This window comes from Sparus aurata, chromosome 18 (assembly GCF_900880675.1).
Source record: "Sparus aurata chromosome 18, fSpaAur1.1, whole genome shotgun sequence".
Classification (NCBI taxonomy): Eukaryota; Metazoa; Chordata; class Actinopteri; order Spariformes; family Sparidae; genus Sparus; species Sparus aurata.
Window position 1 is genome coordinate 33615037 of NC_044204.1, and position 25738 is coordinate 33640774.

At 43.5% G+C, this 25738-nt stretch overlaps 1 protein-coding gene across 1 annotated transcript in view; it reads left to right on the forward strand.

Annotated features, from left to right (window-relative positions):
- Nucleotides 1-12984: 12984 nt before the first annotated feature.
- LOC115569299 (fibroblast growth factor receptor-like 1) overlaps nucleotides 12985-25738 on the forward strand; it is a 78150-nt gene continuing 65396 nt past the window's right edge. Inside the window, exons 1-2 of the mRNA XM_030397330.1 lie at nucleotides 12985-13510; nucleotides 14678-14781. Of these exons, the coding sequence (XP_030253190.1) occupies nucleotides 14721-14781 (61 nt within the window). The 5' untranslated portion in view covers nucleotides 12985-13510; nucleotides 14678-14720. The remainder of the gene's footprint in view (nucleotides 13511-14677; nucleotides 14782-25738) is intronic.

A 25738-nucleotide genomic window follows, 5' to 3' on the forward strand; every position in this document is an offset into this window, starting at 1 on the left:
GTGAATCATTCAAGGGTTTCCTGTTGTGTTCTGGGTTAGCAGTACAAAGGAGGCTTTCACCGAGATAAGAAGTAAACAGACAAACACGCGGAAACTACTTTCTTCCCTCCACAATGTTCAGGCCAGGTTGTAAAAAATGTATTTAAAATGTGACCTTTGAGCCGTAGATACCGAGGTGTGGATTGATCAGACCGTGACTGTTCCCAGCATCGTTCCTGTGAATATAAAAGTCACTTCAACAATCAGCGTTAAAGAACTGACGAAAATCTGAGCGCAAAGTAAAAATAACAGGAAGGACTTTTTTAATTTCCATCATGACTACCTTTTCCTGCATTTAACGATACCCCACGACATTTCATCATTTCGGGGCGTGTGTCCTTACAACACCCTCACAGTTGATTAAGAAAAGGTTTTTAATAAACTAAAGGAAGTTGGTTGATGAGTTTAATAATAAAAAATCTTTTCATGAGGCTGAGAAAGTGATGCCAGCACATCGAGCCGTACGGTTTCACCTCGTACGGTTCATATAATAAAGCAATGAAAAGCAATAAGGTGGTAAAGGTTACAGCGCCGGCTTTAACTTTGAGGCGACACGTGTTTGCACATTTAAAGAAACTTAAAAACACTTTGTTTGCAGTGTGAGAGGCCCACACACACACACACACCACACACACACAGGTGACATTTACACAATGAAATCGTCTCACCGCCCTCGAAAAGCAAAAATTAAACCGAGCCAACATTACGTGACGTGGTGCATGTTGCAGATCCATTTCACGACGCTGTTCATATTCAGTGTTTCTATATAATCGTCATAAATGATCCATTTCCTCCAAAAGTTCGTCTTTTACTCCTGAATCATTCAAGTGATGCAGCAGCAGCAGCAGTCAGAGGTGGTTCTCCTGTCACCAGTGGAAGGGAAAAGCTTTATTAAAACAAGTTTTATGGAGCGGAGGTACAGCGCATGCTGGGGCATTAATAGGGGGGCAGCTCAATGCTTCTAAATTGGCCTATAAAAACCAAGTGAAATGTAAGAGAAACCTGAATCTAATATAAAGAAGTATGCTGAAATGCACACAGACTGAAGAAGCCTGTAAATCACCTGATTAGGTCTTTGCAGGAATGGTAAACAGTGTAAAAAGTAATGGCTCTCTGCTCGAGCTCGTGTGTGACTTCACCTGCGTTCATACGCTTTCATGTGTGAACCTGCGTGTGTGCGGAGCAAAAGGCTGTAAGTCATTCTATACGTACTAATTCAGTGGAGTTCCTGTGGACCTGTCGCGCCGCACACAGCCAGTAAATACCGCCGGTTAAGCCGGGCTGATAACTTCGGCCTCTGACCCTGATTCACAGGTGGACAAACACGAGCCGATGACACGCATCAGTGTGAGAGAAAGAAAAATGAGATAAAGAGAAAGCGTTTGTCACCTCTGACAGGTTTATTCAGAGGAAGGAGGTGAGTGAGGTGATTACAGCCACGCAGTTCTGATTATTTTGCTGAATGAACGTAAAGAAAAAATTGAAACCGTTTTCTCCCTGTGGTTCCTTTTTTTTATATGAAATACAGTTACAAAGATCAACATCTGTACGATGTGAAATGACGGCTTGAATCCGTGCGGTCTGAAACTAAACTGGGAGCGTTTTTGATAAATATCCAACGTATTGTTTCTGCAGAGAGTTTTATTCAGACGGGTATTTCTGGAATAAATCCTCAATCCAAAGACACTGCATGTTAAAAACCAAGCTGAGAAACAATCCACATGTAGCGGCACAAACAGGTTTGCTTCAGGTGAAGAAGCCACAGGTTATCCTCCGGCAGGTAAATACAAACTCATGAGCAGAAAGCAAATTAACTCACACAACTAAATCGCCAGAATAAAAGTTAGGGAGTATTTTTCTGCAAAACCACGGATAAGTTCAAACTGACTGACTCTTTGGGTTTGGTTTTCCATTTCTATCTTGATCATGCTCTGTTTCTTCTGTTGACAAGAAGCCGGTTTTGTTCGCCATAAAGTCCGTTTGAAATGTCCCCATGTGTCCTTAAAAATATCCGTGGTGTAGGATCTAAGAAAGAAACGCCGACCTTCAACACTTTTAATAGTTAAGATGCAAATAAACCAAATCTGGTGATATTTGGTATATATACTAGGGCTGGGTATCACCAGGTACCTCGTGATACGATACTATCACGATATTTGCCCACGATAACAATAATATCACGATACAGCGATTCTGCGATAATCGATATATTGCAAGGAATTTCATCCACAATACATCACGATATCTGTGTCACTGAAGAAATTCTGAATTTATTGACTGCACTGAATCCATTTCACAGGAATTACAAAACATTGTCAATCAATTTCACATGAATGACAGCCAAGTAAACAAAGAGTATATTGCACAGTGCTCTTTTTAACACACACACTGACTACAAACTATCATTAAATATCTATACGTGTGGGTTTCAGAGCTACTTAAACCATTTTTTTAAATTTTATTTGGTTCTATACCTATGTTTGAATAAAGATAAAGCTGTCCTCCGAAGAGGGCTGGTGGTGGTGGGCCAAAAAAATAAAAAAAAATGTATTTATTTTTTTTTTTACATTTTTAAATATCGATATTTGGCACCGGTGTATCGATAACGTACCTCAAGACGAAATATCGCGATATATCGTAGTATCGATATTTTGGCACACCCCTACTATATACTGGTGCTAATAATAATAATGATTAAATAATTGATCAGTATTATTATGATGCCTGGATGAATGGATTTTCATGTTATTCTGTCACTGATGCTGTCTGTTAAAGTTTATCTATGTACTTTCTGAGCTTGTTTGTGTGATTTTAATACATTTTCTGTATGTTCTTACAGTTCATCGTCTGTTGTCGAACGATGCATTCATCTGTTTTTTTTCTTCATTTTCCAGATTTTTTTTGCTCCTTCCACAAGATGCCGCTCCTCAGTGGAGAAGGTGCAGGGGAACAGGTTCGATTTGTCGGAAATGAACAACAAGTTGAAAAATAACGGCCAAGGTGTGTCGGGCTGACGTGTCCGCTGTAAACCTTCGGAGAGTCATTATGTACGTTTTTTAATCAATAAAGGGAAGGAAAGCGGTCATTCAGGGGAATAAAATCCTGAGAGTGTGACAAAGAGGAGTGTCCTTGACTTCTCACTGCAGAGGTGTCAGCGTGTGGAAACACAGAAGCAGAAAAAATAGGAAAATGGACGACGACGAAAGATCAAAAAGTCTGCAGATAAAGCACATTTCACGTCTGACACAAGTCCGATTAAATCCTCGGGCTCGTACGGGACATCTAGAAGTATAAAAGCAATAAAACGAACAATCAGAAATACTCAGACTTACAGTATATCACAGCCAGGAACTGTACGAGCTCAGGGTTGGAGCAGAGTTCAACACCTTAAGAGTGCAGAGGGAGTTGGAGAAAGTGAGATATATAAGGACGAAGTGTGAAAAGGTCGGGGGGGGGGGCTCCGAACATGAGCTCATGACTGCAGCATTAGTGTAACATTAGTGTTAAGTGCTCGTAAAATCCCGCTTTGCTCTGCATTACCTCAGAACGTGGGGGGTGCGAGGGATGAAGTTAATAATACAGCCGTTATGAAAACCTTCATTTTTTTTTTATGTTTTTAATGAAACAACCCCAGAACAGAGTGAAGGGAAATGTACGAAACACCTCAGCTCACACACACACACACACACACACACACTCACACAAACTATTTACAGCAGCACTAAAGATACTTAAACCACTGTGGCTGCAAGCGCCAGCGGCCACACAGGCTCGACCGGCATATAAATGTTCAACTGTACATGAAGTCAGGGCTTCTCCTCGCGCGCACTGTGTGTTTTGCAGCTCCCATGTTTTCATTAAAGTGACAAAATCACTTCTGTGAGTTGGTGTTGGAGACGTTTAGTGCTGAATGTTCAGCAGGAAGGGGAGCTGGTTTCTTTCTCTCGACTAACACGACTCGCTGGCGTTTGGTACTAAAAGTCGGGAAGACGAAGACCCTCTTTGTTTTTTCAATTTCCTTATGAAGACGCAGCTGTTAGTCTGAAACTAATTTGATTTTAATCTCCTTCATGAGAAATAAATCAAACGCATCACGGATTTGCTTCAGTAAATCCTTCACACTGAATCATCTCGGGGGCCACAGATGATGTCGTCTCGTAGTCGGGGAAAGCACAATATTTCTGAAAATGTAGTTTTTTATTCCATCGACATCCTACGAACACAAAAACTGCAAAAAGCAGTTTGTTATACACATTAATCTGTTCGGTTTTTTTAACAGTTTGTTCAAACTTAATAACTTAATTAACTTCTTAATAACTTCTTGAACCTTGAAGCCCTAAACAAACTAGTTTAACACATTTGTACTTTATTTCTTGCAGCTCATCTGCTCAAATTTTCTTCATATTTAACAAAAGAAAAAGCAAACAGAAGTATGAAAAACTAAACTACTGCTGTTTGCTTTTTTTGTATCATTATGTCAACAAATACATTTTCTGAAATGTTGATGAAAAAATATCAAAACGTCCATGAAATCTATTGAATCTATGCAATACATGCACTGGAGACTTTCCACAGAACATTTGTTTTTGTGTCTGCTGAACACTGGACCGGCACCGCGAAGTCACAAAGGATGCTCGCAGACCTGCATCTCAAAATTCAGATTCTCAGCGAGCGCAGGGAAAGATTTACACTTTCAGTAGAGGAGTTTAACGACAGCCTCTCTGTCAAACTACACATCATCTGTAGATTTAAGCTCAGAAACTTTATGCACAAGAAGAAAACTATATTTCTGAGCGAAGACGGATTTTAGAGACATAAATAACAACCAGAAAACATAAAAACTGAAGAGAGAGACCGACGTTCAGCTGCTTCTGACGCGAACATCTCATTGTGTCATCGTCATCAGGGAGTCTCACCTGCTCCTGTTACAGCCCACCTTCATCCTGCTGCTGATGTCATCCGCCACCGCTGACCCTGAATCCGGGCCGGTCTCAGGTTCTGTTACATTAAGTCACACCAGGTTGGGCAATGTCCTGTTGTATTCTGTTCTGTACCGTTCTGTGCTTTTACAGCTGGCTCCATTACATTACACTTTTTATTTTCCCAGTCTGGGGGCTAAATATCTCCCGTTAGCTTAACGGGCCCCCACGGTCGCTTGTACCGCTCCGTGTGTGTGTGTGTGTGGTGTGTGTGTGTGTTGTGTGTTTATGTGCGGCGGGGGGGTCAGACTACCTGGCATCCAGATGTGGAACAAGACGTTCTGCTTGAAACGCAACTATTGTTTCCTACGGACTGTACAGATTTTGTGAAGCGAGCTGATGGCAGCTGTAACAGAACCTCAGTTGTGGTTTTGTAGTTTTGTTGTGTTGTAGTTTTGTAGTGTTGCAGTGGGAGACAGGTGAGAACAGCAGCATGTAGCAGGATGCGACAGGTAGCAGCTGTAGCAGCAACATCAGTAATTGCAGGATACAGACAGCAGCAACATCCCTTAAAAAATGACCGTAGGAGCCTAATTTCAAGTGTTTGTCACCTTTAGCTGTGAAGTTTTTAGTGTTTGATTTTAAAGGTGCATAATGTAAGGAATTTGCTACATGTCCAATTCTTACTCCAAAGAAAAAGTGGGCATCATATTCCCAGAATGACCCCCTAAAACAGCCGCTAACTGTTTGCTGCCATAAGCTAGTTAGCCTCAGTTAGCAGTCAGCTAGCGGTGCTTAGCTTACTCTGCTCAGACTGGGACTGATGTCAAAACTGTGACAATTTCATCTATCTCTCTGTATCTACTGTCTATATTTTCCCCTTTAATAACTATTTTTGAAGTATTGTACTGAAGTAACCTTGGAAATATAAGATGTAAAGGTCATTCAGTTCATCGGAGTCAGTGAAGATTATTCTAAACGCTAACTTTCCATAATTATGCTGTCTTAGAGGAAGTTTTCAGAAACACATTAAAAAGATGAACACTTCACCGTGATGGAGAGCTCGTCTGACTGTGAAAACATTTGACAGGATGATTTTATTCGTTCTTTGGAGTTTAATCTCGATGAGGCAACAGTAATGTCAGCAGCAATATTAAAGTACCTTTCCCCTCCTGAAAATAATGCATCTTAGCACAAATAGCAGCAATTACAACAAGTGTGGTTTAAAATACTGATGAAGAACTTTAAGCTGAACTCGACTAGAAAAGTGAAGGAGCGAGTGGGCGGCTGTGTTTGTGTTCTGTGTGTGTGTGTGTGTGTGTGTGTGTGTTCAGTGTGTGTGTGTGTGTGTGTGTGTGTGTGTGTGTGTGAAGGCTCTGTGCGTTATGTCGAGACTGAACATGAGTGTGGTCGAGGTCGGGTCTGAAGTTTGGCTGCATGACTCAGTTTCCTTCCTGTGCCGACCTGTAACTCGCCTATCTGCATGTATTTATATACATTCATACGCTGCATGTTTAACTGTTTGGTGTATATTTTATAACCTGACACAGCAGAAAAAAAAGAAAAGGCTGTGAGTGTACATTTCTGCAAACCTCAGATGTGTTGCAAAGGAACAAAAATCACAATTATCCTGATGTCTCATTGAAAATGTCGACTGATTTCACACTATTTTAGCTATTTTCAAGCTATTTTCAAGCTCATATTGTAGGTTTATGCTTGTATTGTCTGTTGGTTGGTGATATTAGAAACACCAGATAAACAAACTTTTAATGAATTAGGTTTTGAAAAAGGTTTTCAGGGTAAAAAAAGATACATTTTATAGATGTTAAGTGTGAAGGATGTACTTAGAGCTCCGTGACGAGCAGATAAAGTTAAACGTTTTACTAAATAGCGCATTTGTAGTCTGAAACAGAAGAAGAGTTGACTTAAGCGTCAAATCGATTTCGAACGGGCGCCGCAACGCGAGCGTTCACATTATGTGGAGCTGCTGAAGTGAAAATACATTCACACTTTAATCCTGTTTCCAGTTCTTCTCGGCGCGAGAGAGAAAACGTTTTTCCTCTGCCTTTGGGGGTCAAGACGCCATGTTCGTGGCACTCGGCGGGATTGATGGATTCCACTTATGAACTTTAATGTCCTCGTGCCCACTTTGTATCCAGCACAACTTCTCCTGTCCAGAGTTACCGTCTAACTAGCGCAGAGATGATAACGCAGAAAGTCCCAGAAGAGCAGACGGCGAAAAAACATATTTTTTGAGAAATGGGAAGTGAATCCGAGGCTGCCAAAACTCTCTCTCTCCCTCTCTCTCCCTCTCTCCCTCTCTCTCTTCTCTCTCGCTCTCTCGCTTTCTCTCTGCAGCCGTTTTCCATTATCAGTGCCCAAACCAGCTTGTTAAAAGAGGTGAAACTCAAACCACAGTTTTGAAAATTACAGAATTCCTTCATAAATGCCCAACCCTCCCGCGGCTGCTCGGGGTTCAGGCTTGAGGTGAGACCGCCATACTGGCAACACAGCACACCTCACACACACACACACACACACCTCACACAGATTACATGTATATATGCAGAAACAGAAGTACACACACACACACCACACACACAGATTACATGTATATATGCAGAAACAGAAGTACACACACACACGCACACACACAGAAATGCTGCACATAATGACGAATCTATGAATCTACACACGCTTTGAAAGGCAGCGGGTCACACAATAGACACACACACACACACACACAATCCAATACACATATAAATGCTCTCTCCACACACACACACACACACACACAGGCGCAGAGTAATAAGCCTTGTGGCTACGTCGCCCTCTCTGCTTCCCTTCCTTCAAACTTTAACCAGAGCCATTTCCCTACAACAGCTGAGGGCTGCCGCATAGCAACTGGTCAGACCGCCCTAGCAACAACAACATTATCACTCATTCCACCTCGTTCATGACAGCACACTAAAAAAAGAAGCGTTTCTAATTTTAAGCTGTTGCAAGAGATGTTCCAGAGTATGTTTGTATGTTTTTTTTCCTATGTGCTAAAATAAATTGTTATCAGATCTCAGAAGTCGTCGTCACACCTGCGCCGCTCGTCGCTCCTCCGAATCTTTAACCTTCGCGGGCGATTGCTGCAGGTACGCTGAAGCTGAATGAATCTCGCTTTCCCTGTTTCTGCGCAGCTGCTGTTAATTTCCCTCGTGTGCGCCCTCCGATCACCCAACTCTCACCAACCTGGCTAATAAATTGTAATCATTCTCAGCTGCTCCTGCATGTAACGGGCGTTAAAGTGCCGAAATCTAACGAGCGCTCGCGCTCGGTCGACTCCGATGAGATTAGAAACAAAATGTTTCAAAGGCCGGACAGCCAGTTTTTTCCTCCACGCTGCATTTCACTTCTGCAGCTGTACAAAGACAAACTATTTGATTCTGGACGGAGGAGTTAAAATAACACCGAGCCGCAAACGTTTCACACATACACGCCGCTCGCTTTCTCTCTCGTGAGTAACTCTGCGTTTGCTTCGAGGGGAAATTGGGGCACTTTTGGCCGTAATTGTTTCAAAACTGCGCGCTAATTATGACCTTTTGAAAACAAAGTGTGCAGATCGAATGTGACGTTCTGCTGCGCCTGCAGAATATAAACGGCCTCTCGCGCTGGATGAAGCCCAGCTCAACCTAATAATGAAAACAACCGAGTCCAAACTGGCGATCTAACAGAACCGGAGGAGGGCGGATCGCAGGTTTCTGCCCGCTGACCTCCAGCACGAAACACAACCCAGCAAGTTTGGTGCATTAAGACTCAGACTGAGGGATGTTTTTATATTCAGGACCGTCTGTGATTTTATCATTCTGCCTCTGTGAGTGATTAAATAACTACAAGACAATTAGCTTTGGATCCTGACACACAGACGTCCATTAGACTCTTTATTATATTCTGCTACAACCAAAGATACATGACGTGACATCATGGAGTGATTCAAACTACAACATTTATCAACCTCGATGTTTAAGTCAACGTGAATAAAAAGGGACGAAGAAGAAGCGACAGGTCACATGTTCTAATTTGCCATAATACAGGTGATAGAAAGACAAAGAAGGTATCCATACATTTATTTTCTTTTGCTTTGCATTGTACTTTTAAATGTGAGAATGTTTTTTTATTGTTGTTTTATTGAAGCATCTCTGACTTCTGTTGCTTTAACTCCTGGAATTACAACAACAATGAAAACAAGTTATCCCCTTGTGGGTTTTTCTTTGTGTTGTTTGTCTGATTTTCTGCATTTGTTTATTAATGTATTTACTTGTGTGTGTTTAACAGGAGCGCTGCAGCTTCACGTAGTAGCTCCAACACAGAGGATGTTACTGATGCGCTGCACAAACGTGTTAATTCATCAGGAAGCTGTTTGCTGAGGTGATAGGAAGGTTGGTTTTCTCATAAGCTTACATAGAGTCTGATTTACAGTACTGAAGCACGCACGCACACACACACACACACACACACACACAGAGCACAGTCGTTACCAGGAATAGTTCCAGCCTGCTGCCCGCCACAGTTCTGGATTTCAATGGAGCATACTCGACCATATTCCCACCATCTGTCACGATGATTTGAGAAGAATAGCAGCTATAACTGTACTTAAAACATAAAACACTGGGTGTGTGTGCACGCATGTGTGTGTGTGTGTGTGTGTGTGTGTGTGTGTGTTTCTGGCCGCCTGTCCTCTGCTACCATCTGCTGAAGAAAACATGAAATTATCCTTTAAAAAGTCCCTCGAACAATAATGATTTTATTAAAACGCGATTCCGTTTTCTGACTCACAAACACAATTATTCTTTTTCTTTTCGTCTCTGGATGTTTTCAGACGGTTTGTTTCTTTTTCGCGGTTCTTTTATAAACTCTCGTGTTTAATCTGCAGATCGTTTTTTTTTTATGTCTGTTCCAGCTGCTCAGACGCTCTGTGAGACTCCCAGGAGTTTTTTTGTCCGCCGTCTCCTCCTGACGCTGAAATAAAACACAGTGGTTAAAGCCATGGAGCTGGAGCGCAGCCATAGACAACACGCGGCTGTTTTTTTCGAAGTAAAACCGAACCTTTGCCGTGAAGATGGCCGTATTAAATGACTGTTTGTGTGATATAAAGAACTGCGTGTCCTGAAAACGTCCCTCGGCTCTTTTCAGACACACTTCATGTTGTTTACAGGCCCGACAGGACCGGAGCTGCGGCCGATTACATTCATTCCTGGAGCATTAAATGCAGACGTTATCTTTTTATTCCTGTTTAAATCTGTGAGCATTATTCAGAACAACATGTTTGGAGCATCCTCTGATCCATCCTCCTTTTTAAATGTCCATCTTAAGAGAGTGCTTCAACCTTTTTTTCAATCATTCTGGTAAATTAGGAGCACACGCAGGAAAAATGATGTGACTGTTGCATATTTGAGGAAAGAATTGTGACTGAATATTTCAAGACTTTTTTCTCCCCACAGCTGTTGTTTACATGGTGATCAGACGGTGTTGTCACGCGTAGCAGGACATATTGACACAGCTTGTTTTGTGCACTCAGATATAATTTTGTAAATTGGATGCTTTGCAAAATAAATTGCGCGTGTTCAGGAACAAACCCTGATTCCCCTTAATTAACCCGTCTGTCTGCTGTGTGACTGCTGAGTTAATCTAATGAAGACAATCAATTGTAAAACTGAACAGTCCGCCTCATTTTTCCTCTCTCTCTGTTTAAAAAGTACTTTTTTATTTGTACGCAGTTTATGAAGAACGAGTAAAGGAGGGAAAACAGTTTGATCACCCTCGATTACAGCATGATGAGATAGTAAAGTTCAAACTACCTGTTTGAATGAAGAAGAAGAACAACAAGATCAAGAAAAGAAGGAGCAGAAGAAGAAGAAGAGGAAGAAAAAATATAAGTCGAAGAAGAAGATCGAGAAAAGTAAGAAGAAGAAGCCGAAGAAGAAGAAGAAGAACTAGGAAGAGGAGGAGGAGAAGGAAAAGAAGAAGAAAAAACAAGAAGAAGGAGAGGAAGAAGAAAAACAGAAAAAAAGGGAGAAGAAGAAAAAGAGGAAGATTAATTATATAAGCGGAAGAAGAAGAACAAGGAGGAGGAGAAGGAGAAGAGGATGAAGAGGAGGAGAAGAAACATAAGAAGAAGAAGAAAAATAAGAAAAGGGAGAAGAAGAAGAAGAAGAAGATTAATTATATAACCAAAGAAGAAGAACAAGGAGGAGGAGGGGGAGAAGAAGAAAAAAAAGAAGAAGAAGAAGAAACAGAAGAAAAGGGGGGAGAAGAAGAAGAAGAAGAAGAAACATAAGAAGAGGAAGATTAATTATATAAGCGGAAGAAGAGGAACTAGGAGGAGGAGAAGAAGAAGATGAAGGAGGAGAAGAAGAAGAAGACCCAGCTGACAGTCTCCCCTGCACTGAGTCCAGGTGTGTGCGCTGTCCCTCTGGTCACCAGCAGGTGGCAGCAGCGTCCTCACAGTGTGTTATAGAACAGAGGAGAACAGAAAATCAAAGTCGGCTTCATTTCTATATTATAACATTTGTTTCATAATGTTACTGAAGGAATATTTATCATCTTTATAATAATAATATTACCTGTATGAGTTCTGCAGATGAGAGAACACAAGAACCTCCAGCAGACCTCAGAACTGAAACACACCTGATGGACAAACTGCTTTTTATACCTGTGAGATTTAAACCAGAGAAGGACTTGAATCATTGTCAGTTAATGTGTTTATCTACAACATCTCCTCCAGCAGTTCAGCCTCAGGAACAGATCGATCAATGAGGCCTATATTGTAATAACGCCTGACGGCCACGTGGTGTCAGTGTTGGTCCATTATGTCAGAGGGAGACAAATCAATGGGACAATATATGATAACGTACTGAGAGTAATGAGCAGAGCAGAGGAGGAAACAAACAACAACAACAATATTTATAACAATAATAATAATAATAATAATAATAATAGAAAACGAATAAAGAAGAAGTTAATAAAAACACTTAAAAACTAATAATTTCGCATTTCACTCACAAATGATTTCAGTTAGTTAATACTCCTTCCCCCTCCTTTCTCTCTTCTTTCCTCTCCTGTTTTCTCTCTCCTTTCCTCCCTCCTTTCCTCTTTCCTCTCTCCTTTCCTCCCTCCTTTCCTCTTTCCTCTCTCCTTTCCTCTCCTCTTTTCTCTCTCCTCTTTCCTCTCTTCTTTCCTCCCTCCTTTCCTCTTTCCTCTCTCCTTTCCTCTACTCTTTCCTCCCTCCTTTCCCCTTTCCTCTCTCCTTTCCTCTACTCTTTCCTCCCTCCTTTCCCCTTTCCTCTCTCCTTTCCTCTCCTCTCTCCTCTTCTCTTTCCTCCCTCCTCTCTCCTTTCCTCTTTTCTCTCCTCTTTCCTCTCCTCCTTCCTCTCTCCTCTCCTCTCTCCTCTTCTCTTACCTCCCTCCTTTCCTCCCTCCTCTCTCCTTTCCTCCCTCCTCTCTCCTTTCCTCTCCTGTTTTCTCTCTCCTTTCCTCTCTCCTTTCCTCCCTCCTCTCTCCTTTCCTCTCCTCCTTCCTCTCTCCTTTCCTCTCTCCTCTCTCCTTTCCTCTCCTCTTTTCTCTCTCCTCTTTCCTCTCTCTTTTCCTCTCTCTTCTCTCTCCTCTCTCCTTTCCTCTCTTCTCTCTCCTCTCTCCTTTCCTCCCTCCTCTCTCCTTTCCTCTCCTCCTTCCTCTCTCCTTTCCTCTCTCCTCTCTCCTCTCCCCTCCTCTCATCTCTTCTCTCTCCTTTCCTCTCTCCTCTCCTCTCCTCTTTCCTCTCCTTCTTCCTCTCTCCTTTCCTCTCTCCTCTCTCCTCTCCCCTCCTCTCATCTCTCCTCTCTCCTTTCCTCACCTCTCCCCCTCTCTCCCCCCCTTAAACCGCTCCAAATTTGTCCAGCGCGCTCCTGCTCTCTGATTGGCCGGCTCTCTGATTGGCCCGGCCTGTGATTGGCTGAAAGTTGAGCTCGCGGACGCTCCGTGGCCTCAGTTCAGTTTTGTCGCCTGGAGCGTCGGACGGCGGAGCGGAGCGGCGCGTGCAGACAGAACCAGGTTAACATTAACAGGAAGGTGTGTGAGCAGGTCTGTGGACGGAACCGACGTGTGGACGCAGCTTCTCTTCTCCTCTGGCTGTTCTGGTCCCGGTCCAGAGCGCGTCCCGGTCCGGACTGTCATTCAGAACCAGTACAGCTCACGTGTTTGACCTCCGCCGACAGATTTTAACTTTATTTTCTGACATTTTCTGACATTTTATCCGCTCGCTCGCTCATATTTTCATTTTTTTTTTATACTTTGCTGACTTTATTTAGAGCAAGTCGGTGTTCCGCTGTCAGGAAACGTCTCTGTACTTTTTTATTTGTTGAAGTCATTCTCGGTGAATCTCGGATTAAATCATCGATATCATCCAGTCAGAGAGGAGCAGGAGGAGCAGAGAGGAGCAGAGGAGGTGTTCTGACAGAGACATGGTGACCGAGCAGGTCTGCAGCCTGTAGACATCCATCCGCTGCTGCTGCTGCTGCGAGCTGACAGTAAGTTCACCTTTATTAATAACAAACCAGACTCAGTGTGATATTCAGCTGATTTAACGTCTCCGCAGGGTGTTAATGTGGATCTGCTGCTCGTCATAATGACCCACAGAGAACTTGTTTCGTCTCTCATCATTCTTTCATTCGGATTTAGTTTGAAGAGTTTGTTTTTTTTCTCTGATGAGGTGTAAAAGTCTGAGTTCTAAAGTCCTAAAGAATCTTAATATAAGTATTAATCTACAGAAGATGTAAATCAAAGATAATGTTTGTGATACCTGTGAGTTACAGATTTATAACATGATGCAGCTTTTAAAAGGTTTATGACATCATACTGTTTTATATAATTGCCACAATGTGTAAATATCTTCTTTATTTGGTTTTAAAGATCATCATCATCATAATCCAGATGATTCCAGGTGTCTCGCTTTCATTTTTAAGCCACTTTTCAATTTATTTGTGTTTTGATTTATTGTCTGTCTTTGATGCAAAATAAAAGCGAGTCGTCCTGCAGCTTTAAGCGGTTCCTGAGGTTTGACATGCTGATTACAGATTCAGCACGTGAAGTATTGAAATAAGATCTCTCTCTAAAAGGTTCAGGGGGAGAATTTATGTGGCGGATAGATTAAAACCTCTGTAAGGAGAGACATATGGACAGGTGGACGGAGTAAATCTGCGAGGAAAAACGCTTTGACTTCCAGAAAATCTCTGCTTCTGTGCCGTGAACGCTCTTTGTTTTTTTTGTTCTGACTGCCAAAGACTTTTTAAAGATGTTAAAGAGATTTTGGAAGTGAGTTCTATTTTTTTTTCACCTTTACGTATTTCTCTGCAGATGTTTTTCAACCCTGACTGAGCTAAAGTCTCTAAAAGGTGGACGTTACGTCCACCTTTTAGAGACTTTAGCTCGGTCAGATGTTGAAAAACATCTGCAAAGAAATCAAGAACACATTTTTCTTAAATTTTATGAAGGAATATCTCGATCAAGGCAGTTTTTACTTCCAGACTTTCAGGCAGTTGGCAAGTAAATTATGATTTGATTGGCGAGACACACATCAGATGGTGTAATAACTCCAAATTGAGGATTTATGCTCAGAGATGTGATCTAAATGATTTGAGGAGGTGCCTTTAAACATCTTAAGTCATCCTTCAAATCAGCGTTTCATTTCCCTTCAGCTCGAAGAGGCCGAACGATCGTCTTCCTGCCAGTCGGACCAGAATGGAGCTTCTCTGCGTCTCTCTGCTGCTGCAGATGGTCCTGATGTCCACAGCTGCCAGAGGTGAGTGACGGTCATCAGCACCTGCAGGGAGACGGATCCCTGCAGGTGACGTCAGTACCTGACAGTCCTCGGTCTTCTTCACCTGGTGTGGAGTTTTTGCATTCTCACCGTTACGCCGCAGGAAACACGGTGGCACGATTTGTTCTGAAGGGATGATCGATTTTTGTTGTTTCCTCTGATGACATTCAGGCGACTTGCTGTCAAACTAACAAATATGTCACGAAATAATAATCTGAGCCTCTTTTGTTTGGGGTGGAGCAAATTTTAAATCCTTAATTGCATTTCATGCGTTTTTTTGCAGAACTTTGCTTCATGCTCAATAAAATAATAACACCGGCTCAGGTCGGCCTTAAAATAAAGTGCTGAGGAGGTTTAATCTTGTCCCGGGCACGGTCCACGAGGTAAATCGATCACGGATGGCGTCAAAAATGAAAATTTGGGCTGTCAAATATACTTTGACAGCCCAGGTAAAGTCTATGTGTGGGAAACACCGGTTGTGCCTGGTAGATTCAAGGCAGAAGTCGTCTGTGCTGGGAGTTCACCACCGTGTTGTGATCTCTCTCCTCCTCCTACTCCATCTTTTTCACTTTTCTATCACGTGCTCTTTGTTTTAATTCATTGACTCATTCAGATTTATACATTCGGTCTGATTGAGACACTTGTTCCAGGGTGAGCTCTCCTAAATCAGCGCTTTTCTCGTCAGACAGTCGGGAAACATTTTGACTCTGACTGGTCGTTCAGCTCCCATCAGGTCTCTGTACGGTGTTTGCATTAGTTTGGTTTTCCACTTGGATATTTTGGAAAGATGCTACCTTGTTGACTGCGGCGTTTAAATTTAGCATTTCAACTTTAAAATCTAATTTGAGCAACACCACCGGGAGGTTGGTGGTCAGGGTCAGACACAGAGCAGTGCGCTCCGCGCTCAGCACGCCACCTCGTTTCCCTCCACGAGACTAAATATAATAAAAACAAACAACAATAGCAGAGGGAGGCTGCACGCGGAGGAGAGCGACCCCCAGCCTGCGGGCTTTATGGGCAGACGGTCGCGGGGTTGGCGCCCGTTGCAGAGATCACACTGATGATGAGTTTCCAGCGGGAACAAAGCTGCATTCAGCGAAGCGAGGCAGAGCCAGCGTGCAGACGCAGGGCCGAAAGTAAACACAGGGCCATAGACCGCAAAGAGATGAGATTAGATTAGCCTATTAGGGATGTTTGCTGTGCAATGCCACAGCATCTCCTCCCCCTCACCGCCTGCAGTCTGTCGATGAGGCCAGGGCAGCAGGCAGCAGAGAGAGACAGACGGAGGGGGTGAAGGTGGAGAGAGATGGGAGAGAAAAGAAAAGAAAGAGAGAGAAGGAGGGAAAAGGGGAAAAATAGACAAGGGAAGGAACCAGATTACAGGAGGGGTGTGAGAGCGAGAGGGCATGAAGAGGACAGACAGAGGAGACAGAATGTCATTATGAACCAATTAGACGCTGAACTTCTCCCTTATCTTGTGATGAGACTCGACTCGAGTTCCCAGACAGATGTTCTGTCCCGGTTTAGAGTACAGTATCAGCACGACAGGTCAGACTGAGCCCAACTCGCACACATCTTTTAAGGCGATGTAATTATTGTTGTTTCTGTGATTTGTTCTGTCATTGCGAGTGTAACCGAGTATGAAGAGGCAGCTGAAAGACATCTCTGTGTGATGCTGTTTTTCTTTCGGTCCTGTGGCCTGAGGTTCGTACCATGTTATAGTGAATTTGTGCTTCTGAACTGAGGAACAGCTCGTTGTCCCTCCGTCTGTAAAACGTTCCCTGCACACGTGTTGTGTTACGTTTTTTAATAAAAACAGAAGAATTAAATGAAACATGGACTTTACTTTGCACCTGAGAAGCACGAGCATCTGCAGCTGAAGAAAAATTGAGCTTTTGGTTATCAGAATAGCTAAAACAAATGTGTGTTAAACTTAAAGGAACCTTGTCAGACATTGTTCTTGAAGGTGGACAAGCTTCACGACTGTCAGAGGCCTTCAGGAGGATTCGGGTCAAGCGGGTCACAGATGATGTCACACTTCACCCCCAGAAGTGTCCGTTCAGGCGCAGGATTTGTATGTATGAGTACGGAAACGTCTTTAAACATAAAATTCTAATAAACACTTTATTAGAGGTGGTCACAGAAAGGCTTCCTCTCTGTGCAGACTCGTAAGCGTTCGTCGGCTGCACACGAAGAAATGACGCAGAGGAGGATTTTTTTATTAGCTGCTCGGTGACTTCTGAGATATCCCAGAGAAACATGCATGTCAGAGGTGGGTTACTCCGAGCAACTGCGTAAACAATGAACAATACAAGTGAAGCGCAACACATCCTCGTACACATCGTGACATTTTGAAATTGAAAACATTAACTCTATTGTGGCCTCGTCGGTTCGGGCAGTCCCTCTTTACACAAAAGGTTTCAGTTACAGTAAATGTAAGGGCGCTATTGTGTAAATACATTCAGGAAGTCGTGTCGAACGGCACCTTAATAACTGCACGACGCTTCCTGAGACGTACAGTATGACTTATTGTATTAAAGAAATGAGTGCTGGGTGGAAACACAGGCCTGAATTGAAATGAAGAGAACAAGATGATTCATTTTAGTGGTAAACAAACATGTAAATAGAAATGAGGAGATGGAGATACAGATGAAGAGAGACAAAGAGAAAAGGGAAGCAAGAGAAAGACAGACAGAGATAAAGATGCAACTTTTATGCCCTTATTGCAGCGCGGTAGAGTCGCATAAACTGCAATCCAGAGGCTTACACAACCACGCTGTTTGAACCAGTGTCTGGGTCTGTGTGTGTGTGTGTGTGTGTGTGTGTGTGTGTGTGTGTGTGTGTAGCTGAGCATGAGACTGAGCAGCTGATAGATTAGCGTTCTCCTCTGTTAGCTGAACAACATCCAGCTTGAACGCCGGGGTCAAAGACTGGTGTTCGGCCCGGGGCAGGCTGGGATACCTGCAGCTGTAGACGGAGTTCAGCTCAAACGTGAACGATGAAAAGAGAAAAGGTCCATCTTTAAATAAGCCGTACACTGGTGACAGAGGAGTTTGACATTTGACTTGGAGGCAGTTAGCTTAGCTTGGTGACTTCCTGGAGTTTCTGCTCGTTGCATGAAGACGTCACGATGACAACAAGACAACAGCACGTCCCTGCTCACCTTGTTTCTCATGCCAAGGACAAGATGCTCTCCAGAGGTAGATTAGTTGAAGGCTCACAGGACTGTTTTGGGCCGTCCTATAACCCAGCGCTAATGACACAAACATAAACAAGCTAGCAGCTGTTATCTTTTGTCTTTAGCCGTTCTAATACCGGGGCTCACCTCTTTCCATGTGCCCTCGTGGCGTCCCGAGACGATGATTGGTTTAAAGACGTGCACACGAGCCGGGGTATTAAATTTTTTCCACCCCAATAGCAAAATGAGAATCCTTTCAGACTTTGTCTTCAATGGAAAAACTTGTGTTGAATGTTTGTTTATTGGTTCATGTGCTTTTCATGCCTCAGCATACACACACATGCACAGATTAATTGTGCAAGTGATGTGTAGCGCCACGTGTGTGTCAGATGGTGTTTATGTACGTCAGCTGATAGACGGTCAAACAACCGGAGCAGGACTGAGAGGACGATGATATTAAGTTTTTAGTTTTGTCACACCTGTGATGTTGAAAGAAGATGATGGATGTGCGTTTGTGTGCGTTGTTTCGTGACGCACAGTTCTGCCTAAACAATTAAATGTTTTCCGTGTGATTCCGCCGCGTCGACCACCCATCATCCAGAGCGAGGGAGAGGAAAAAAGAGACGGGTTCATCCGCTGTTGCACCGAGTTTATTAAAAGAGCATCTTCGTTGCGTCGAAGCTGCCAAAGAGAGACAATCACACGTGTCAACAGAGAGCAGACGACTGCAGACAGACAGCGCCGGCTGTAAACAGACGCATACACAGATGCTGAGAATGTATACAAGTCGAAGACGCCGCCCATAAATATGACTTAACACATGTAAGCACATACAGACAGTCTGCAGTCTCTTCACACACTCCTGTCCCACTCACTCATTACTGAGGAATGTAATTAGCATGCTAACACTAACAGTGATACGTAGGAGTGAAGTGGGGTTAGAAATAAAGGACTGCAGGAGGAGGAGGACGAGGAGGAGGAGGAGGAGGAGGAGAACGAGGAGGAGGAGGTGCAAGCGATGGATTCAGTAAAAAAAGTTAGAGACAACAACATGAAGATGACTCATTTAAAACCTTGTATTTGTGCATATTTGTAATAAATTCAGGCAGACAGCTTCTGATTTATGGCCGCAAAGAATGATGATATTAATTCAGGATTAAAGGCGCTCTATACAACAATTTATGTGACAAATGAAAAGTTTAACGCTGCTGGATTTCTACGAAGGATGTGACTTTATGCACGTTCTCCTCTCAGTACGGAGTTAGCAGCCAGCGTTGGTTTAGAGAAGTCGACTATCTTCCACAGGAACTCTTCAATCTGCCACTTACTTCCTCGATTAATTGATCTATAAAGTATCAGAAAGTCCTAAAAAATATCCACCCAGGCTTCCAAAATGTCTTGTTTTCTCTGAACAACTCCTCCTGCTGTTTTATTTACCTCCCTGTTGAAGTAGCATGGCTGAGAAAGCAGCGGTCAGTAGTAAGAATAACAGGTATTTTCACTGAATATGTAGATTTATGAGTTTGCGCCTGGTTGCCATGTTACCACCTGAAACTAAGTCATAGATGACCAATAAATAAAAGCAGTTAATCTTTGATGAATCCACTCGGATTAATATTTAAACCTCACTCCCTGCTGTTTGTGTTCCCACACACTGATTAACTACGTTATTACATTTCGTGATAAAACACACTCTGTTCGCCGTCCGCCTGTTGCTCCATGAGAAGGGAGGAGGAGGAGGAGGTGGAGGAGGAGAGCATCTCAGGGTAAACAGCTGCATACCACAGGCAGATGCTTCAAACACACAACTTTACCCTCATTGTAAACAGACACACTCATAGTCTCACATCAGTAAATCTCCTCCAACCCTGCTCCTGTTTTTTAAGCATGCAGCGCGTCCCGACTCACAGTTAACCGTCGTAAATACCATTTGACATGCCGACAACCGTTATACGGCCCGATGCTGGTGAACGGGCATCTGCCCGCCAGCCTCGCAGGTTCGCGGGGGGGGAGGAGCTTGATCTCCGGACCGCCACAGATGGTTGAAAACTTCACCCCTCTCCATAGATTATTAAGCTTATAGCAGAGTGTGTTTTCTCCAGCGAGGAAACAACATTAGCGTTTTTTTCTGCCCATCGATGTTGCAGATGCTGATTGAGGGAATCTGATTTGAGTTGTGTGTGTTTGTTAATTACACGGTGATTAACAGACAGAGGGGAGCTTCAAAGGGCACAAATGACTCGTTCAGTTCCTCTTGTTAAATCCTTAATGTCCCGGCCAAATGTTGTCCTGCTGAGCTGTGAGCTGCCAGGAAACAATCAAAAGTCACACGGACTCATCTATTTTGTTTTTCCTGTAGTTTGATTTCAGGAGAGTAGAATAAACATTTGTATACTCGGAGATGAACTTTAATAAAAGCCCGGAGTAAGATGTCTCTGTTGGATCTTCAGCTCGTATTTTTCTTGGTAATAATTATAAAACATGACATGAACGTATCGCTGAACAGGGGGACGTTCAGGAGCAGCCTCCCTCCCCCCCCGACACTCCTCTTTAGCGACCGCTGTTCTCCTTCCCAGAGTTTTACAAGGCCTGTTAATGTTAAAGGCTATTAGCCCACATTTAGATAAAGTCAATGTTTGCTTTGACTTTGCTAATGGTGGGGTAGTAATGGGGCTGTCTGGACGCTCTCTGTGGGGGTTGATGGTTTTGTCGTGGTGATGTGAAGAGGTGATGTGTGTTTGTGGAGGAGGAGGAGGAGGAGGTGGCAGCAGAGAGGGAAGCAACAGGAGAAGATTAGATAGTCAAAGAAGGTTTTGTGGAGACAGAACAATGACATGGATTTTTTCCTTTTCCCTGCTGACGAAACTTTAAGGTCAGAAAAATCCCTCATGTCAAACTTCTTGTGTCAAACAGACCGTCCGAAAACCCAAAGACTGTTTTTTCTTACGATCATACATGACAACGAAAAGCAGAAAAGTATCGGCACCCCATTTTCTTTCGATCAGCTGATGAGTTAACAATCTAATCGTTGCAGCTCCAGAGTTTCGTCTCTTCGACTCTTTTCCTCGTCTTGCCGTGCACAGAGTCACGTTGGATTACGCTCAGATCGGACATCTGGCGCTGCCGTTGTGTTTGTAGACATCTTTGCATATTTTGAAGTCTCCGTCTCTCTCTCTTGTTGCTCCTCTCTCTGTCGTCCCCAGCGTCTCCGTCTCTGTCTCGCTCGTCTACATAATGCAGTATTGTGTGGGTCGTGGCGCCACAGTGCTGCATTGTGGTCTCAGCGGGGTTGGGGTATGTTTGGTCAGCGCTACAGCACTGCGGGTCAAAGGTCAGCCAGTGGATCAGGGAGGGGTCAGGGAGAGTGTGTGTGTGTGTGTGTGTGTGTGTGTGTGTGTGTGTGTGTGTGTGTGGTAGGGTCAGAGAAAACACATGCCAGCACCAGAGGAGACTGTAATAACACACCAGGAGCCCCACAGGACAACACTCACTCTGCTTTCACTCCTTTATCTGCTCTCTGTCTCTCAATCTGTCTCAGCTCAATAAACTCATTGACGAGCTTGTCAGAGACGTGATTACCACACATTAATTAGGACATTCAGTATAATGACTAGGAAGATAATGACTTATATTATGCAAACTGTAGAACCCTGATGCAAAAAAGTTGAAATTTGAAAATGAACTTTGGGCGCAAAGTGACGACCTGAGAGACTCAAACATCAACTGTCTTATAAATTCTTCAGATTTGAGAAGTTGCGTACGTATTGCTGCTTTAAAGGGATATTCCGGTGTAGGTTTAATCCATGATCTAAATCACCGTGAAACTGTGTTAGACTCCCTCTCGAGAGATCAAGTTGGCAGACCGCTAATTTACGGAGTTTTATCAACCTCAGAAACGACCGCACGACAACAATACACGGCAGTAAATGGATCCAAATATAAACCGCCACCAAAAAGCCACAAATAATGCTCAGAACAGCACCAAACTTCAGCAACAGTACAAATAGGGTCTCAGCACATAGTCCGGGGCATCTAACCTCCGCTAGCTTAGCTGGATTTCTACTGAAAAGCCGACTAAATTTACCACTCTTCTGCAGCAGCTTCCTGTTGACGGGAAGTCCCGACGAGTCGATTACCGAGTGCAGTAGAGTTCCGCGGCTCATGGATGAAAATGTATGATCATGACTCCATGGAAAAGCAATCAAAGTTCATATGTGTCTTACCTGCCAGTTTATAACAGTTATTATCGAGAGCGGACAGGGAAAAGAACGGAATTGAGCATTTCTAACCGCACTCGGTAATCGTCGCGTCGGGACTTCCCCGACCCGGAAGCTGATGGAGGAGAGTTGAAATCGGTTTTAGCTTCACAGTAGAAATCTAGCTAAGCTAGCGGAGGTTAGATGCCCCGGACTATGTGCTGAGACCCTATTTGTACTGTTGCTGAAGTTTGGTGCTGTTCTGAGCATTATTTGTGGCTTTTTGGTGGCGGTTTATATTTGGATCCATTTACTGCTGTGTATTGTTGTCGTGCGGTCGTTTCTGAGGTTGATAAAACTCCGTAAATTAGCGGTCTGCTAACTTGATCTCTCGAGAGGGAGTCTAACACAGTTTCACGTTGTGTTAGACCATGGATTAAATTTACACCGGAATATCCCTTTAACCGTCCACATCGATGCACACACCCTGGCCTCCCTCGCCAGTTTCTGTTTTCTCTCTCTCAGCATTTTTATCTGCTTTGTTCATCAGCAGTCGCCAAAAAAAAACCAGACCTCACGTTTTGGATTTTATCACCCGCGATTCCGTTATATAACAGGGAGAGTCTCTCTGTGAGAGTAAGAGTACACTGTCCCCCTGGTTGATCACTGGTGTTGTTTTCTCTGTCGGACACAAAAAAACAACTTTATATAAAATGCTAAAATGTCTCAAACCTGGGCGGCCAGCCAAAGGAAAGTCTGGGACAATCTGCGTAATCGATAGACTCTGCAGCCATCAGGAACTATTTTCTTTCAAAGGTGAAACAAAGTAGTAAAATCCTTCCACGGGGAGGTCTGTTGAAGTGTCACTCACGTAATTATCTGCACTCTGCATCGGCCTCGTCCTCCCTCTGATCCGCCCGCTCTCTCCGTCACTTTCTATCTCGTTCTCTGACATTTTAATTCCTCTGCCACTTTCTTTGTCTGCTGGTTTCTCTCTCTCTCTTGTCTACCCTTCAGTCAGAACCCCATTCCAACCCCTGTAAACCCCCCCACCACCACCACACACACACACACACACACACACACAAACACACACACACACAGTCTCCAGCTGTTATTCCTGATGGCGTTACAAATGAGACGTTGAAAGGTGATCGCTGGGACAGGAGACACAGACCCTTGTTTTCTTTCGGCTTCAGCCTGTCAGATTGGCTATGCAGCGCTCAGGGCAGCTGTGTGTGTGTGTGTGTGTGTGTGTGTGTGTGTGTGTGTGTGTGATAGACAGAAGGACAGAAACACAAGTCCACCCTCCAAACCAAAAATACCTCCGTTGCGACCTCTCAGACTCAGATGTGATTGACATGTTATGGACGGTCGGACACACTCGCTCCCTGCTGGATGTTTATGAGGCGTACAGACGACCTTTGACCCCAGGAAAAGGAGGCCGATCAGGGGCAGGATGTTAAAGCCGGCGGCTTTAGGAAATAGTTTTTCTAAGCTGTTGTAGCTTCTAGCCTTGACATATTGTTCTGTCGGGCTCTCAGTCGTGTCAATTAAAGCGTTGTTACTGCGAGGAAACCAAACTCGTAGACACAGATCAGGTATTCATATCTGGATATAGCAGCATATTCTAAAAGTATAGGTTTCTCATGGATCAGCGGGCTCATTATGTTGTTTTCTCGTTCCGTCGCAGCTGCAGGAAATCTTATTCACGCACCACAAATGTCAGTAGAAACAGTTCTTGGGTGGTTTGCGATTGTTGTGGCGTGAGTTCCAACCCAGACCAACCAAAAACTGAAGAAAAACACAAAAAAAAAAAACATGTCACAAAGCTGAAAACCACCGCACATGAGGGGGGACACTCGTCTTTTTTTCCGCGGTGCCAGCTGTCGATGTGGAATCCATACTGCAGAGGGAATGTGAGAGGAGTGTGAGAGATGTGGGGGTGGGTTCAGTAAGAAGGGGACTCCAGAGGGGGCATATACACTGGTGACTGACTGTGAGGCCCAGCACAGCGCTTTATCATCTCACGAGTCAAAATGTCCAACGTTTGCATCCATGTTTGTTTTGAGATCAGATTTGTCAGCCGTTGTTGAAGCACACCATCGTGTTTTTGCTGGAAACGAACTAGTTTCTTCTGACGCGTTGCTCGACCACATCAGAGGCTTTAAGTTTTGTCCCGAACATCAAAACGAATAACGTGCAGTGACGAGCCGGACGTCGCAAAGAGACGAGATGCAATCTTTGTGATCGCAGAGCACGACAGAAAGTGTTGCAGACATTTGTGCACACAAGAAGTAGTTGACTAAAGAGAATGAGCAAGAGAAGTTCAAACCCTGCTGGGCTGCCTTACAAAGTTCTGGTCATATAAACTTTATATCAAGTTAGTTTATGTGACATAAAAATTCAGTTTCCTGAGCCAAACTCTGGTTGTGTCGACACGATTATTCATTTTTCTCTTAGCTGGAACTCTAAAGCTGAAAACAGGCTTAATATAAATACGAAATAAGTTAAAATATCCAGTAAATCTAACTAACTTTGTCAGCTTTATCTCTAAAAGTGACGGCAGTAGCTGCTTCTATGTGAGCTAAGTCGTTCCAGATGAAACTAGTCCCACAAAGTCAGAACAAAGTCAGAACAAAGTCGGTTTCTGAGGCGATTCTGCCGTCTGACTTCTGGTGAAAAATACCAGTCTGTCTAATTTATGGATTTAGCTTTAGCTTGACCTTAAACTTGTTAAATCTGAGTGAAATTTCTGAGTAACGGACTTGTAGGTTAGATAGTTTTGATACAATATACGTATCCAAAGCTTCTGCCTTTGTAATGCAGATGTGAAAGTGGCCTTAAATCTAAAGAACCTGACTTTAAAATCAATTATTAGTTTGTGTTGTATGTCCTTCCTTTCTGGATGTTGGACACGTCCTCGGCCTTTTCATGCCTCTTCCTTTCAAAAATGTTTTCAAGAGTTCTGAATCTGAATCTGAATCTGAGGACAGAGAGGTTTATACACTTTACAGATCGTGAACCCTTTTGAAACACATTTATGTGAGTTTTGGTTATTTAAATCAAATCGACTCGCCACAAAAATGTGACACGGAGCTACACTGAGCTCGAACTCTCCGCTCGCAGACAAAGAAGCTAAGAGTTCATAACCTTGGTCTGAGTGTGTTACGACACAATGCGGAACAAGTATTTCTGGACTTTTCGCGTGCAGCCAAAGTAGACAGCTCGTCCCGTGTTGGTTGTTGTGAATAATTTGTGAAGCTGCAGAGAATGGCATGACGGGGATTTCTTGCATTTTTTTTTTTCCCCCCAAAGCAACAGGCAAAACATTGACACAATCTGTAAAAAAAAAAAAAAAGGAGAAAACAAAACAGAGTATCTCCAGAAGTTGGTTACAGCCACATTGAAACAACCCGGGACGTTAATCCCCCGCCAGCAACCGCACGGCGCTGACGTCTGGCTGAAAGGCCTGCAGACTAGTTAGCTGTGTTAATTATTTCCCACTACACGGACCTCCATCGCACCGGTCAGCCCAGCGTACGTATTATCCCCGAGGTAATCC